Source organism: Episyrphus balteatus, chromosome 1, assembly GCF_945859705.1.
Source record: "Episyrphus balteatus chromosome 1, idEpiBalt1.1, whole genome shotgun sequence".
NCBI lineage: Eukaryota > Metazoa > Arthropoda > Insecta > Diptera > Syrphidae > Episyrphus > Episyrphus balteatus.
Window position 1 is genome coordinate 155605063 of NC_079134.1, and position 15276 is coordinate 155620338.

Sequence of the window (15276 nt, forward strand, 5' to 3'; positions counted from 1 at the left end):
ATTCCTCTCGAAAAGTAGGGTTTGGTTCTTGCTCTATATCCGTTGCCGACCAGTGTAATTAGAAAAGAGTAAAACATCAAATTTTGCATTTTGAAATTTCACATTTTTTTTTTTTTTTTTTTTCAAAAACAAACAGTAGGTAATTGGATTTTAATAAAACTATTAATAAAAAATGGTTTTTGGTATATATTCTTAAAATATGTAACGGTTTTTCAATACTATTAGCGGACCTTTAAGTTTAAGGTAATTTTTCAATAAATCCGTTTGGGTTTTCACTTTAATAAGAATTTTGTTATATATAATCATAATCACCAATATTTGTATTTGCACAGAAAATTTTATGTATTTGGTAAAGTAATGAAGTATAGACAGAAACCTGCGGATGGTCAAATTATTGAGTTTTGAAAAGTTTGCAAAAATAAAATGCACGTACTTGCTCTTGTATAATTCACAGTATCTTTATCTTAAATATCTATTGGAAACTTAAGATTTTGTTTAGTGTCGAGAAAAAAAAATCAAAAAAAAAATCGAAGATAGGAATAATTAAAAAATTAAATTAATTTTTTTTTTCAAAAATGTTTTTTAACATATTTTTTTTTACGTTGTATATACTTAAAAATGTTGTCTGTAAATTTTTAATAAAATTGACTAATAATTTGATGAAATATATGAACTTAAAAAATATGTCAATTTTTGAAAAACGGCAACGCCATATTTCCGATCTCCGCATTTTTTGAGAAAAAATAAAAACGCAGTTTTGTTAGAATCAATAAGTCTATTACGTATACCAAATTTAATTAAAATCGTTAGAGCCGTTTTCGAGAAAATTGCTTTGCCTCGAAAACGTTATATGGGATATCTCCCGTTTAAAAGGAGGGTATCACAAGGGATCTACATTGATCTAAGTGTGACGGTAACAAAATCAACTCTCAGCTCATATAGCCTAACCTAACCCCTATGTTCTTCTCAAAAAGTGCCAATTTTTCAACGAACTTTAATTCAACGGGCATAAGATGTACTCCATACATTCATTAAATTGTTGATTTATTTTCTCTTCTTTTATACTAATACACCGAAAAAAAAATCACTTTTCAAGCAACATTACAAAAAAAAATTTTTTTTTTTACTTTTTTCTATTATATTCTTGGCGAAAACTAACCAACCAGAACTTTCCACTTTAATATGAGTGGGAGTACAATTTGACTGGAATAAATAAAGTTTTTTGATTAAAATAAGAATATTGACTCTGAATACCTATTTTTTCAAATTTTTACTTGCGATATACATAGGTACTATAGGGCAAGTTTAGGATTCGTAAAAAAAATCGAACTCGAGATAACAATTTTACATGACATTACGATGATGGAGAATGCCAAAAAAGTGGGTCCGGCAATTCTGTCTGTCTGTCTGTCTGTCTGTCTGTCTGTCTGTCTGTCTGTCTGTGTGTCTGTCTCTATCTGGAGCTGCAGCCTAAACGAGTGAAGTGATTTTCTTCAAACTTGGTGGTTAGCAGTTTGTGGTGATTCCCTAGAGGGGAAATTGAAATTTTTTTTTTATGACCAAAACTAACGGTACCTTTTATATAACGGAAATAGAAAAGTTAATTTTTTTCAAAAACGGCTCTAACGATTTTGATTAAAATTTTTGGTGTGTAGTACTACACATAATAGCCAACTTTTTAAATAAAAAAAATATTTTTTGTACCGTTATTAACGGTACCTGTCATAGAACGGTTTTTTTCGTTTCTGAATATCTCGTACAACATTAACCCGATTTAAATGAAAATTTTTATACACAAGTGTGTAAGTAAAGATAATATTAAAATTTTATAAAATTTTCAAAAAACGCATTTTTGGTTTTTTTAAAAATATTTCAAAATTTTTTTTTGAAAAATCAATTTTTTGAAAACGAATCAATGAAAAATTTTGAAATTTAGTTTTTATGTGTAAATTAATTATTTCTTCAAAATGGCATACCAACTTTTTTTTTGAAAAATGTTAAAAAATTTTTATATATAAAAAATTAATTTTTTAAAAAACGGCTCCTACAATTTTCGAAAATTTTTTCCTAAAAATACCTTTTTATACAAGAAATAAAATGGCATATTTTTTATTTTTTTTTAAGATAATTTAAAACGGAGTTTAATTAATTATAAAAACAGATTTAATTTTTTTATACTACTTATGAAATTTCTTCAAAATATCAAATTTTAAATTTCTTGAATGAAAAGCTTTAACATTATAGTTACTTTAAGCATAAGAGCAAGTACGTGCGACCCCAGTCGTGCAATTTATTTCTTATTCTTTTTCACGTTTTGGTTAATAATACAGTCAAACTTGGGCTTTATTCATTTAAAGCACGCGGTTTTTCGGTTAAGCTAATTTTTCGATGAAAAAAAAAAATTAAAATTTTGAAGGAATAACATGTTATATGCGGGTTCTACTGTACATGTTTATTCCACTAACGTATATTAATTTTTTAAAGACAAAATACAACATAAAATAATTTTATCTGCCTAAATCGTGCAAATCGACCTATGTGCGACAGTGATACCTCGCTAAGGCCGATTGCTTTGAACTTTTGGTCTTTGGAGTTTTTAACGTTTAATGTGTTGTCTCCTCTGTCATATAGTCTTCTCTACTCATTTTGAAGAAGAAAATTTAGGCCGAGTGTAAGAAATATAATTGAAGGACAATAAAATAAATGGAACAAGAAGTGTTGTAAGCAACAAAAAAAAAAAAAGAAAAACACAACGAATACTCCGACCGACACAATCAAGTGGGAAAATGGATTTAATTGAGAACAAGGACACACAACTTCAGAACAGCAAGGACGACACAATGTGAACAGTGATGGCAGTTAAAAGATAGGCAGACAAAAGATTATAATAGTCTTCCTTCAGATGGGTGATGTTGATGAGAATGGTTGAATAAATTGGAGAAATAGAATAGAGTAAAAGAAAATTCCTATTGGGACACTGCTGGCTTAGGAGATTAGAGATACTTCTTAAATAGGATATTAATTAAATTTTTAAATGAGATTTCATTTTTGTCTTATTTCTTTCACAATTTTTTGTAAAGTAAGAAAGAAAAAAAGTTGAATACTTCCATTTGAAAGTGAAAATTGAAAGAAAATATGAAGAGAGAAATAAATTTTGCCTTGATAACACTGGTCAACAAAATTAAACTTTTTTTTTGTTACAGAAACCAAGGTATACTTTTCTATAGGATTTTGGTGTGCTGAGCTCGAATCCGACGTCAAAAAAATTCTATCACATCAGGTTTTTGAGATAATCCCGTTAGAAAATCGAAAATGCCGCTTTTTACCAGTTTTCGAGATTATTTCTTAGATTTTGGTTATTTGTTTTAAATAAATTTGTAAGGGTTTCTAGTAGAACTAAATCTTGTATTTCTAAATCCGTTTAAAACTTTTAAATATCTCTTTTCTTCTTTGAGAAATCTGAAATTGAAATCAACGTGTTTGAAATCAACATGTTTATTTGCTTTTAATAGCAAATCTCGAAATTTTCTCTGCCAATCGCTTTCAAATTTTGACACAACGTTTCATTTACATTTAAGTAAGTTCTTATCTTGTTTTTAACAAGAAAAACAATATATTTTTCTCACTAGTAATTATTTAGTATAACTTACAAACACGGTCACGCTTTGATGTATCTCACCGCGATTCACCACTTTCGCAAATATAAAAACTTGCAAGATTCTAAATGGAACGTTATGTCAAAATTTGAAAGCGATTGGCAAAGAACATTTCGAGATTTTCTATTAAAAGCAAACAAACATGAGATATACCAAACACGTTGATTTCAATTTCATATTTCTCAAAGAAGAAAAGAGATATTTAAAAGATTTAAACGGATTTAGAAAGACCAGATTTAGTTCTGTTAGAAACCGTTACAAATTTATTTAAAACAAATAATCAAAAGCTAAGAAATAATCTCGAAAACTGGTAAAAAGCGGCATTTTCGATTTTCTAACGGGATTATCTCAAAAACCTGATGTGATAGAATTGTTCTGACTTCGGATTCGAGCTCAGCACCCAAAAAACCTATAGAAAAGTATATCTTGGTGTCTGTAACAAAAACCTTGTTGACCAGTGTAATAAATTTTGTACCTATGTATATTAGTAAATGAGACAAATGTATGTTCATCTTTGTCATCATATCATCTAAACTACTTATCGTAATTTGACAAATAAAGTATCATTGGAAGCGTCTTGCTTGTCCGCTTATTATAGGATATGTGACATTGCATGAAAATGATTATGGCGCCCACGAGACGCAAAAGTTATAAACGAATTGGTATTGTTATCACGAAATTATAACCACAAAATAGTTTCAATAAAAAATAAGTCCCAAAATCAATAGAAATAAAATGCACGACTGGGTCGCACGAACTTGCTCTTGCAGTTCAAAACACATTCATGTTAGCTTACTTGTAGTATTTAAGAGCTGATTCTATATAAATTTTAAAGAAATTTTTATTGATGTTGGGGAAGAGCCGACATTTGGGGCAAATTTTTTTTATATGAAAGTTATATGCAGTTTTATTGCAACCGCTTTGAATATTACGTGTGCAAATTTTAATTAAAATCTTTAGAGCCGTTTTCGAGTTATTTGGTTTAAATTGAAAAATTTGTATGGGAGGTAACCTTTCTAAGCGAGATAAAAAAAAAAACAAAAAAAAAAACAACTTTCAAAATTCCATAAAAATCACCTGTACCAAATTTGAAGAAAATCCATCCACCCATTTAGGCTGTGGAAATGTGTACAGATGGACGTACAGACGCACAGATGCACGGACGGAATTGCGAGGCCCACTTTTTTCGAATTCTCCATCATTGTAATGTCGTTTTTTTTATTTTTTAAAATAAGTTGCGTTTGACTTACATGCTTAAAACCGATACTTCAACAATGTATAACAAGGTTACTGCACTACCTACTATATTATAAGTAAAAAACAGACCTTAAAAAAAAGAACAAGTGGATTTATATTCTAAAAACCCTTAAAGTTTTGCCACAATTTTTGTACGTCAAATTGAATTTTGCCCCAAAGCATTGCACATTTGTCCCACCCGTGGCACGTTAGGCCAAATCAGGCCTATTTTGAGTTTCACGTGAAGCCCTTGAGCCTTTTTGGGAAACTTAAAAATTTTATATGATTGGATTGGTGACACTATTAATCCCTTGGTATGTCGATGTTTGCGCACTGTTTTTGCCACTGAAATTTAGTTTAATAATCAATTTTGCACATTTTTTAGCAAAAACAAACTGAAAATGACCATAAATTTCCAATAAAGTTAGTTCTTTTGAGGGCTTAACTTGTAGGTTCATCGTGGCGTATGTGGAATTGTTTTTTCTATTTTGAAAACTTTAATAGCACTGTGTTAAAAAATAAAAAACATGGTACATACTTTTGAAGTGACCTGTCAGAAGTTGTAGGTATGAATGAGTATAGATCATATTTGAAGTTTAAAGTTAACGTCAAAAAAGTGTTTTTCAATGTTTTCAGGTTTCAAAAATGTTTTACTAAGTCATTCTTCAGCCAATTTGAGATGTTTTTACAGTTTTGAATTGAGAAGTATTTGTTCTTTTTTAAAATATTTTCTTTTTATATCCAAACACCAACTTGAGTGTCGATTTTTTTGGATTGACTCTCAAAGTTTAGAAATTCTTCCACTTTTTTTTTAGAATTCGGAGACCGTTTTAAGCTACATCTTAAGTTTTGAAAATTTCAGATATGCCCAAACACTCTCAAAATGTTGAGTAAATTGCGAAAAAAACATGAAAAATTAATTTAAATTGGGGATTTTCTGCAATTTATTCAAAATTTTGGCGGTGTTTGGGTACATTCTGACTGAGTTTTGAAGCCTGAAAACTTTTAAAAACAGTTTTTAACGATAACTTCAAAGTTTGTGGATTTATGAAAAATTTCAAGTATAGTTACCATAATTAGGATATAATCATTCATACCTACAACCTCTGATAGGTTACTTCAAAAATAAATTAAAATAAGATAAAGAAAGTAAAAGAAAATTCTTAAAAAATTTTTTATACCAATTGATCTTTGTTTACCATTTTCTACGCTTTTTAAATTGGTCAGACAAAATTGCGCACTTGGGAATTTGCACTAACGTACTAGTTAAGAATTTGACATAAATCATATTCTAAAAAGTCGGTATGCATGAAATCTAAAAGAACTGTAGAAAAATCTACCTAGTTAAAAAAAAAACGTATATAACGGTTTGAAAATTGAATTTAAATAATGAAAACATCTAGGTACTTAATTTCATATAGGTAAGTTCATTTAAATACCCAAAGCTTAGAGGCTAAGACTCTGCCAAACGTCAAAATTCTTAAATAACCTTATCAACTTCATTGCTATAAGAATGAATTTCTACCACAATAATGACATTATTTAAAAAAAATCTCTTATTAAAGAGCTTTCAATTTCATATTCTGCATATTTAAAAAAAAAAAAAAACAAATCTTATAAAACAAACCATCATCAAACATTCCTCCAGTTACTTAAGCAATCTCTAATTAAATTTACCCTATTTTATCATCATGGTTAAGGTTGTATCTTCTTCATCCCTTCTGTCAATCTTCTTTTTTTTCGTTTCTGTTTGTTTTTATCTTGATGAGAAGAATAAACCTTCTAAACAGATGACATCTCCAAAATAAATCCACCCTCATAATACTCCTACTTGATGACACCTATCTCTATACATCACTATCTTATGTTAAACCACAACCACAGAAAAGGACGCAAATTAGATAATAATTCTATAACAAAGAAAAAACCCTCACAAAAACGAGAATTCCATTTGCAAAAAATAGAAGAAGGTCGAAAGGTATCTAAGTCAAATTCAATGATGCAGTATAAGAATAAGTCCTATCATTTATGGTCTCTCTTTAAGAGGCTTTAAAGGTCCACCAACTTGTATATAACAAAAAAAGGATCAAAAGTAATAACAGTACCTAATACAATGATGCGTTAATAAACTGAAGAACATTTAGATTCATGTCCTGACCACTTCTTATCACATATATGAAAGACCGAAAGCATTAATCTTTTATAAGGCAATTTTACCTACCCCCCATTGTCACCATCGTATGTGCCCTGGTAAAGCCATCATGGAGTTGGTAATCTTCAATTTAAAATCATCTTCCCCAAAGGTTCAGTTCAAAAAGTTCAATTTAACAAACAAAAAAAGAAGAAAAATCCATTACAAATACGAAAAAAGCTTAGTGAAAAAAAAAAAAAAGAATTAAATGAAAATTTCATCAACCCTTCATAATTAACTTAAAATGCTGGCTGGTCTGCCCTGCAGCAGATACTCTCTAAACTTGCCTCTTAAAACAACAACACAAAAAAAATTATATATAAATGTTAGGTACCTTCAAGTTGAGTCAAGTCTCTATAGTGTAAGCTCCTTCTATCAAAATGTCCTTTTTGAAAAAAAAAAAAAAATCATTTACAAGGATATACACAAAGGCGTGTGTTGTGTTGGTAGTGGCATATGTGTAGGAGTTAGATATATACGTCACAAGCGTCGAGCCATTAGCACACATTCATTAAAAAAAAAAAAAAAACACCAACTGTATGGTGTCTTGTATATTATGAACTTTTCATCCACTTGGCCCCCATCGACTTTTACAACAATAGAATACGGGACAAGAGGGCCTAAAGTGGTTCATGAGGTTACGTTGGATTATATTCTTCTATACCTATAGTAGCGCCACTCTTTACTACACAATCCACTATATTTGCCTTTTTCTCTTTTGTTTTTAATGTTGTGTCCTTTTTTTTTTTCTTTTGAATTGTTTTCTTGTTTTTTTTTTTTATGTTTCCAATTAAAAAAAAGAATAGCTTTGCCACTTGGCGACCCAAGTGGGGGTCAACAATATACACTAGCCTACATTTTTGTGTTGTTGTTGTTGGCGTTGTTGTTCATAAGAGCTTCCAAGTCTCTTCACATATCCACTCTTCTTGTATATTTTTAATTTTTTTTTTTATTCTTTACGTACCTAGTCTGTTATGGGAGATCAGTTTATAGTGTAAGTGAATCCTGATGGTAGCCTTAAGGGTGGAAAAAAACAGATACCGGTAGTGGGCAGTGGCGTAGATAGCTTTTTGCTAAGGGGGGGGATAGATCTAGTTCGCAAATTTTTGTTTATGTTTTAATAATGCTTCTTTGTATTGTTTTTATTCTCTTTAAATTGGAGAAAGTTCTTTCGGTAGTTGACGTAGAAACCAGCAGTGTAGCTAATATCTTTAATAAAATATAAATACCATAACAACTTTTTTCGGTGCAGCTTTCGAGCGCTTTCAATGAGTTCATAGAGGAAGTATTTTTCTTTCAAAATTTTTTGTAAAAATTTCATATTTTTTCCAACTTGGCACTAGAACAAAAATTGTGACCAATATTTCTATAGTAAGTTGGAATAGGTGATCCCGTACATGATCGTATTTTTTTTATTAAAAAAACAAAACCGACTTCCATGGATCAAAACTGGGTTTTATGGTTTTTCTAATAGTACTGAACAGGCACCAGCTTTTCAATACCTACAAAAAGAATTATCAAAACTGGTTCACTTGGTCCAAAGTTATGAGGTGACAAACACAAAAAAAAGTACAGACGAATTGAATAACTCCTCCTTTTTGGAAGTCGGTAAAACAGTTAGGAAATCCCGATTGTTTAAATAATATTTCCTTCTTGGATGAAAACTATAAGGAAATCTTATTGTTTTTGTTCAATTTTATGTGGTCTAGTTTTTGGTAAAACTCAACAGTTTCATTAAATTTTTTAGCTGCTTTGTCTATTTCAGACGAAGAATCCTTAGAAGGAACCGAAAACCCTTCTAGTGTGTTTTCATGGTTTGTACATTTTTCTCCAAGGCCCATTACATAGAAATCGAGAAAAAGATTGAAAACAGTAACACGAAAATATTCTTTACTGTACTTTGAAACCGAAGGGTTTGAACGATTCTTTTGTCGCTTCACTATTCTCTTATGTTTAACGCCTATGTCAAGGATTTCAGCTAATTTTTCCCATATACAAAAAACTTTCGAAAATGAGTCTGAACGTTTAATTTTTAGTTGATCCCTTAAATCTTTAGCGAGCTCCATTGCTTGGACCAAGTCTAAATTCACTCTTTGAAACACCGACTTAATGGCAACGAAAGTTGGTAAACCATATTTATAACCTTTAAGCTAATCAAGAACTCGAAATCCATAGCGTTTTTTTTTTTCAAAGTGCGCTTCTTCAACTTATTTATTCATGACTGTTTATATCGATCCCAATGGGGGGGGATATATCCCCCTGATCCCCCCCCCTATCTACGCCACTGGTAGTGGGTGTAGGTGGTGACAGCGGCTGATGGCTGACCTCTATACGGAATGTCCCTGAAAAAAATTCTACCCACATTATTAAAATGTATTCGCTTTCTAAGCATGAAAATAGTAGTGTGATTTTAGGAGTCAAATATGATGTGAACTGTGGACCAAAATACATGTTTTTCAAGCACAAAATTTCTTGTATCACAAAATCTGTATATTTACCCAGTTTTTATTATTTTTTTTTGTATTTTATTTTATTTTTAGCTCACACACTTTTTCCACCACTTTTTACATAGGCGGTATAGAGGAACAAAATATTACTCATACGCCATAGTGTACATATGAAAATTAAATCTTCAGGAATTCGTATATTGTATGTTCGGACTTGTTAATTTACACTGTCCAAAACACAAACATTTTCTAGGCCGTTGTTTTTTATTTCTTACTAAATTTAGTAGATATAGTTTTTTAAATTATTCATACATGAAAGGGCATAGAAAATCTTACAATTATTTTTTTTGTTAATTATTTTTTTTTTTTATTTTTATTTAACTTGCTGAACCGAAATTCATTACCTACATTCGAAACAAATTTTTCCAACAAAACTTTTAAAATGCTTGTAATAATAAAATCTAAAAACAATAGTCTGAAAACACCCCAAAAAAGTGAAAAAAGAAAATATCTAAAAAAAAAATAATAGACCTCCTAGAAAGCAACCAGTGTGATTTTTAGGCTAAGTGAACCCAAATACATTAGGTTCGATAAGAAAATTTCTAAAAATTATTAACAAAATAAGAATAACTTTAAGATTAGTATGAAATTACCCCGAAAATGTGGAAAACTAAAAAACAAAAAAAAAAAAGCTCCTAGAAAAAAATAAATGTGAATGTAAATACATTGAGTTTAATATAATTTTTTTTTTTTTAAACGCTCAAAATAAGAAAAACTTAAAAATTAGTATGAATATTTCCCCAAATATAAAAAAATTAAATATTTAAAAAACTAGGCCTGCTAGAAAGAAACCAATATTATTTTTGAGCATACTGAACCCAAACCTATAAAATTTGATTTAAATCTTTCTTGAAAATTTAAAAAAATTGAAAATTGTTGTTGTTATTAATACCTCTATAAAAATTAAAACTTCTGCTTAATCTTGGAGCCAAAAAAAGCCTATTTCAAAAATCGTCCAATAAAGCGCAAATGAAAATGAAAATCAAATGAAAAATGCATGCAAATTGGTTGTATGTTCAAATTTTTGGTGGATTACTGCTGTAAAATGCTTTGATTTTAAAGGAGCCTTAAATCGCCAAGTTCAAAAAAAATTAATACCTGCTCCTTTTTGGAAGTCGGTAAAATATATAAGAATGAAATTTTATTTTATACAAATAAATTATTTATTTGAATTCAAATTATTTTTTTTAATAGAATTACATGAAATATATATTTTTCTTTATATAATAATAATTATTATTAATGATTAAGTTTATCTCAAACAATTTATGAAAAAAAAAATACCCTCAAATTAAGTATTTAATATTAAAGGTCAGTAATAATAACAATGTAATAGAAAAAAAATAAAGATAATGTAAGTTAAAAATTTTGAAATGCAAAAATTACGTAAATTAAGAAAAAAAATTAATATAAATTTGTATACACATCTTCTTCATTATAATATGCATGATATTTATGAATAACAAAGAGAATACACAAAAAAAAATTTATTTAAAAAAATCAAGTTTATACTATTTTGTGCGAGTTCTAAAATAACAAACAAAATCAATCACGAATTTTTTTAAGACACTATAGTGAGGACTTTGTTTTGCTTTAATTTAAATATTGTTTCTTTTTGACATTTTTTTTTTTTTTATTTAAGCAAAACTTGAGCACATGATGCAAATTTCTTAACAATAAAATAGAAGAAAATTATTATGAAATTATTATTAATTTTTTTTTCTTTTTGTGTAACGATTTTTATGTAAATATTTTTTTTATTTTTATATAAAGTGGGACAATAAAGTTTAATAATTTTTTTTTTTTTTTTTTTATTTCAGAAATTAGTTTTTGTCCACTGGGGCATCACTGCTGGAGGGAAGAAGTGAAACTGTAAGTAGAAAAAGAAAATATTTTTATAAATTTAATTTTTTGTTGAAATTTAATTGTAATTCAGAAAACAAAAACCATGATGATGACTATTAGAAAATGTGCAAAAAAGTTCAATAACACTTGAAAGTAGACACCTTAATAAAAAAAAACCCTTCTATATTATAAAAATTGTTTTTACTTAAACATTTTGAGCAAAATATTCAAAAAGTTTTTAGCTGCTAGGATTTTGGAAAAGTTGAACAAATACAAACTCCTGAGCCATCGTACTTTTAAGATAGAAAAAGATATTGAAGCCATAACCAAAAGCCATCGGTGATATCAGTAAAAATATTTAAAAAGGAATACATACTACATTTTTGAAAGTTAGAATACTGAGAAATATGTGTGTTTGGATTAATTTATGTTTGCTAATTCACTCTAAGGAAATGTTTATATATTTTGTAGTGAATTGTTTTTCTTTGAAACATGCGTATGCGTTTTGTATGAGCGAATTACTTACATTTCTTAAAGTACTGGTCCCTAAACTTTAATAAAGTATTTTTAAAGAGCCTCCAATTAAAATTTTATGTTATTATGAGTAATTTTTAATTTTTTGATCAAGCGAATAAGGAAGCTGAAATAAAAATGTTTATATTTTTAATTTGAGGACTAAAAAAAATATAACTGTGCATTTTGTTTTTTTTTTTTTTAATGTGCGCTTAAAAATATTGTTTTAATTAAAAAAAAAAGGAAAATTTTCAAAACTATATTGGCATCTCCTAAAATGTCTCCACTAAGCTTACGCACAGTGGTCCTTTTAATGAACTTTTGAGTCAAAAATTATTTCTGCGGCTAAGATCTAAGTACTTATCTACTACAGTTAAAAACTGCTCCCACTCCAGTTCGAGTGAAGTTAAAGCAACTTTTATCCCTAAAACTTTATACTTAATCCTCCAAGTTAATTAGTTTTTGTAATGTATCTAGTTTTAAATTTCGTTTTCCGTGGTCGTTACAAAAATTGCAGAGACCCTAAATCACCATAAATCCAGAGAATATTCAAAAGAATAAAGAGGGTTTAATATTAAGTTTTAGGGATACTTCTGCTACTATGGACTTGGCCTAATATCTTGTATCAAAAGTATAATTATACAGCTCTGGCACCTGAATAGTTTGCAAAACATTATGCTGTTATTACTCCGACACCAAATGAAGCTTAAATGGGTCTTCCAACAGGATAATAACCCAAAAACACTAGTAGAGCAGCCAGGCAATGGTTTCAAGATACTAAGATTGAGGTCAATAAGTAACCTGCTCAGTCTTTCAGACCTCAATCCCTTCTAGAAACTTTGGGGGGATATAAAAGGAGATGTGTTTTAAGCCAAAACTTAAAATAACGGGAGCTATGAACCGTTGTTGAGCAGGTTTGGTGATCTATAGCACCTCAAAGATCTCATGGACTTAACGACTTCATGGAAGGTCGTTGCGAAGCGGTAGTTAAAAATAACGGTCATGGGAGCGAATACTACCTTTTCTCTAATAAAATACCGTTAAATTGAACTTTTTTCGCCCTTGTTTTATTTAAATTTAATAGAAAAAGAAAATCACTGCTATTTTTTTGCTCGCTTAAATTTGAGGCTTATTTTGTTTTTGGATTATTTCTTAGCTTAATAGAAATAAATTAAATTCCATTTTTACTAAAATTTAAATTTTAATGAAACTTAAGGAGTTTTACCTAAAAAAATTTCCAAAATCAAAGCTCTTTTAATGTTTAATGCTTTATTTAAAATATTTTTCAAATCGCTGCTATTTTTTTGCTCGCCACTGTACATATTAAGTCCGTCGAGAGAAGAATTTTGTTATTTTTATAAACAAATATTTGCCATTGTTTAATTATTTATAAGCTATGTTTCGAATATAACTCCTTCTAGGGGGAAAAATCAAAACTTGGAGAATATTTTTTTGTATTTTTTTCTAAACTTTTTAAAAAATTCAGCAATGTTCAAATTAAGGGACACCGTAATATAAACGCTATCTATCACAATTAAACCGAATGTGGAAGTTTGAAAACTACAAGATATTAAGGAAGTAAAACAGATCTTAGGAACTATTAACCGGGTAATGGCTATAATCGCATGGACCTGGCCGATAGGCAGGTAGTAGGTTGAAAGCTAAGCTACCTATCGACTTTTCGATGTTAATTTTTTTTTCATAGTTTTTTGATACACAAGTAGCAAAAAATGAAGTCTTTTTTATTCCCTTTGGAAGACAAGTTCCATCTATTCCTGTTTTGCTATTTGTCAAGTCCAAAACCCTGTTTAAATAAACTCTACTCGAATAGTTTTTCAAAAAGAGGATAGAAGAAAAAAAAATAACAAAAAAGTATAAGACACAACGGACAAGACCAATGATCTATATGTTCGACTTCGGACAGTCCACTGACCGTTTTCAATTTTATTTTGGTCCTCCTTCTACAAATAAATCTCTCTATGTTGTATTTGTGTATTCTTTTCCTCTATATTTTTTTTTTTGTATTGTCCAGGCGGCAAATACACAAAAAACAAAAAAAAAATGTCTATATAGTCAGTCCCATATCAGATTAGAATTAAGTTGTCCCTACAGAGTTGCATCTTTCTCGTGAAAACGAATTTGGCTACCAATTTTCACAAGAGGCAACTCTCTCAAACCCCTCCAAAACAAATTATTCTTCTTTAAACAACTATACCAACAACGAAAACACAAAAAAAAATATACTCGTTTTCGTCTTGAAGCAGCTTTTCGACTTAAAGTGAGTGAGAGCTTTGTCAGGACGACAAACAGTTCGAACGAACTAAAAGCAAACATTACAAAAAAAAAAAAAATAAAGAAAACATCGAAAAAGATTTTGACCACCAAACAGGCTCAAGCGTACCTACAAGTTGGAGATGAAAAAAAAAAAATGTTGGAAAAAAAAATCAACAAGGATGCTTTTGTCAGTTCAGTTTTGTTTGGAGAATATCTTCCTTTCTTTTTTATTTTTTTTTTTTGTGTCTTTTTTTCTTTTGTTTATTATCGATTTTTATTTTTCGCCTCTCTAATTCCTTATCGAACCAAGTTTGTCTTCATTTCAAATACAATTCGTGAAAATGTGAGTTTATAGTTGTAGTCGTTCGTAGCCGTGCATGGATCTTCTATAGACTCTTGAGTGATGATGGTTTTTTTTTTCTGAGTGTTTGGTGGTTTTTTTCTTGTTCGAAAATAAAAAAAAAAAAAAAACACGAAGGAATAAATCGAAATTGAACCAAGTTGTTGTAAAAATGTACTTTTGACTTAAAAGGTTGAAATATTGTAAAATTTGTTGTTTGGAATATATTTTTTTTTAGAGATTTAAAGAGTCTGTTATCCTGAATAACAATTAATCAACCCTGCAAACCCAAAATCCCGAAAGCCTTAGGACAGAAAATCCAAAATCCTGAAACACTATAGGTATACAATGAAAAATTTGGCACTAGAACAGTGGACTGAGAGTTCTATTTATGGGGTTTTTAACTTTCTGGATTTCGTATTTTCTGGATTTTGGGTTTTCATGATAATGGGGCCTCGGAATCATTGGTTTTCAGAATTCGGAGTTTTCGGTATTCTGGATTTGGGTTTTTAGGATTCAGGATTTTGGATTTTCGGGATTCTGGGTTTTCGGTATCCTCAGTTTTCAGTATTTTAAATTTTCGAAGTTCTTTAGTTTTTTGTTTTATTTTTTGAAAACTAAAAAATGTCACCTGCATTATTTCCGTAGCCTCTAGTAAGACATGAAGATTGAATTTTCCGCTAAATATTTTTGCCCAAAACGAAATAAAGAACA

The 15276-nt window shown here is 29.3% G+C and overlaps 2 protein-coding genes across 5 annotated transcripts in view; one reads left to right on the forward strand and one right to left on the reverse strand.

The window, feature by feature from the left end:
• The window catches only part of LOC129921184 (chondroitin sulfate N-acetylgalactosaminyltransferase 2), a 180383-nt gene that overhangs the window by 82797 nt on the left and 82310 nt on the right, over positions 1-15276 (forward strand). The window contains exon 2 of the mRNA XM_056002909.1: positions 11411-11462. The gene's annotated coding sequence lies outside the window, so the exon portion shown is untranslated. The remainder of the gene's footprint in view (positions 1-11410; positions 11463-15276) is intronic.
• The window catches only part of LOC129921192 (synaptobrevin), a 44006-nt gene continuing 40103 nt past the window's right edge, over positions 11374-15276 (reverse strand). For 3 of the 4 annotated variants that reach the window (XM_056002922.1, XM_056002923.1, XM_056002921.1), the window contains exon 4: positions 11374-11460. In XM_056002922.1, the coding sequence (XP_055858897.1) occupies positions 11414-11460 (47 nt within the window). In that variant the 3' untranslated portion in view covers positions 11374-11413. Of the gene's footprint in view, positions 11461-11961; positions 12076-15276 lie in introns of all 4 variants that reach the window. The other variant, XR_008773468.1, reaches the window with a different exon arrangement.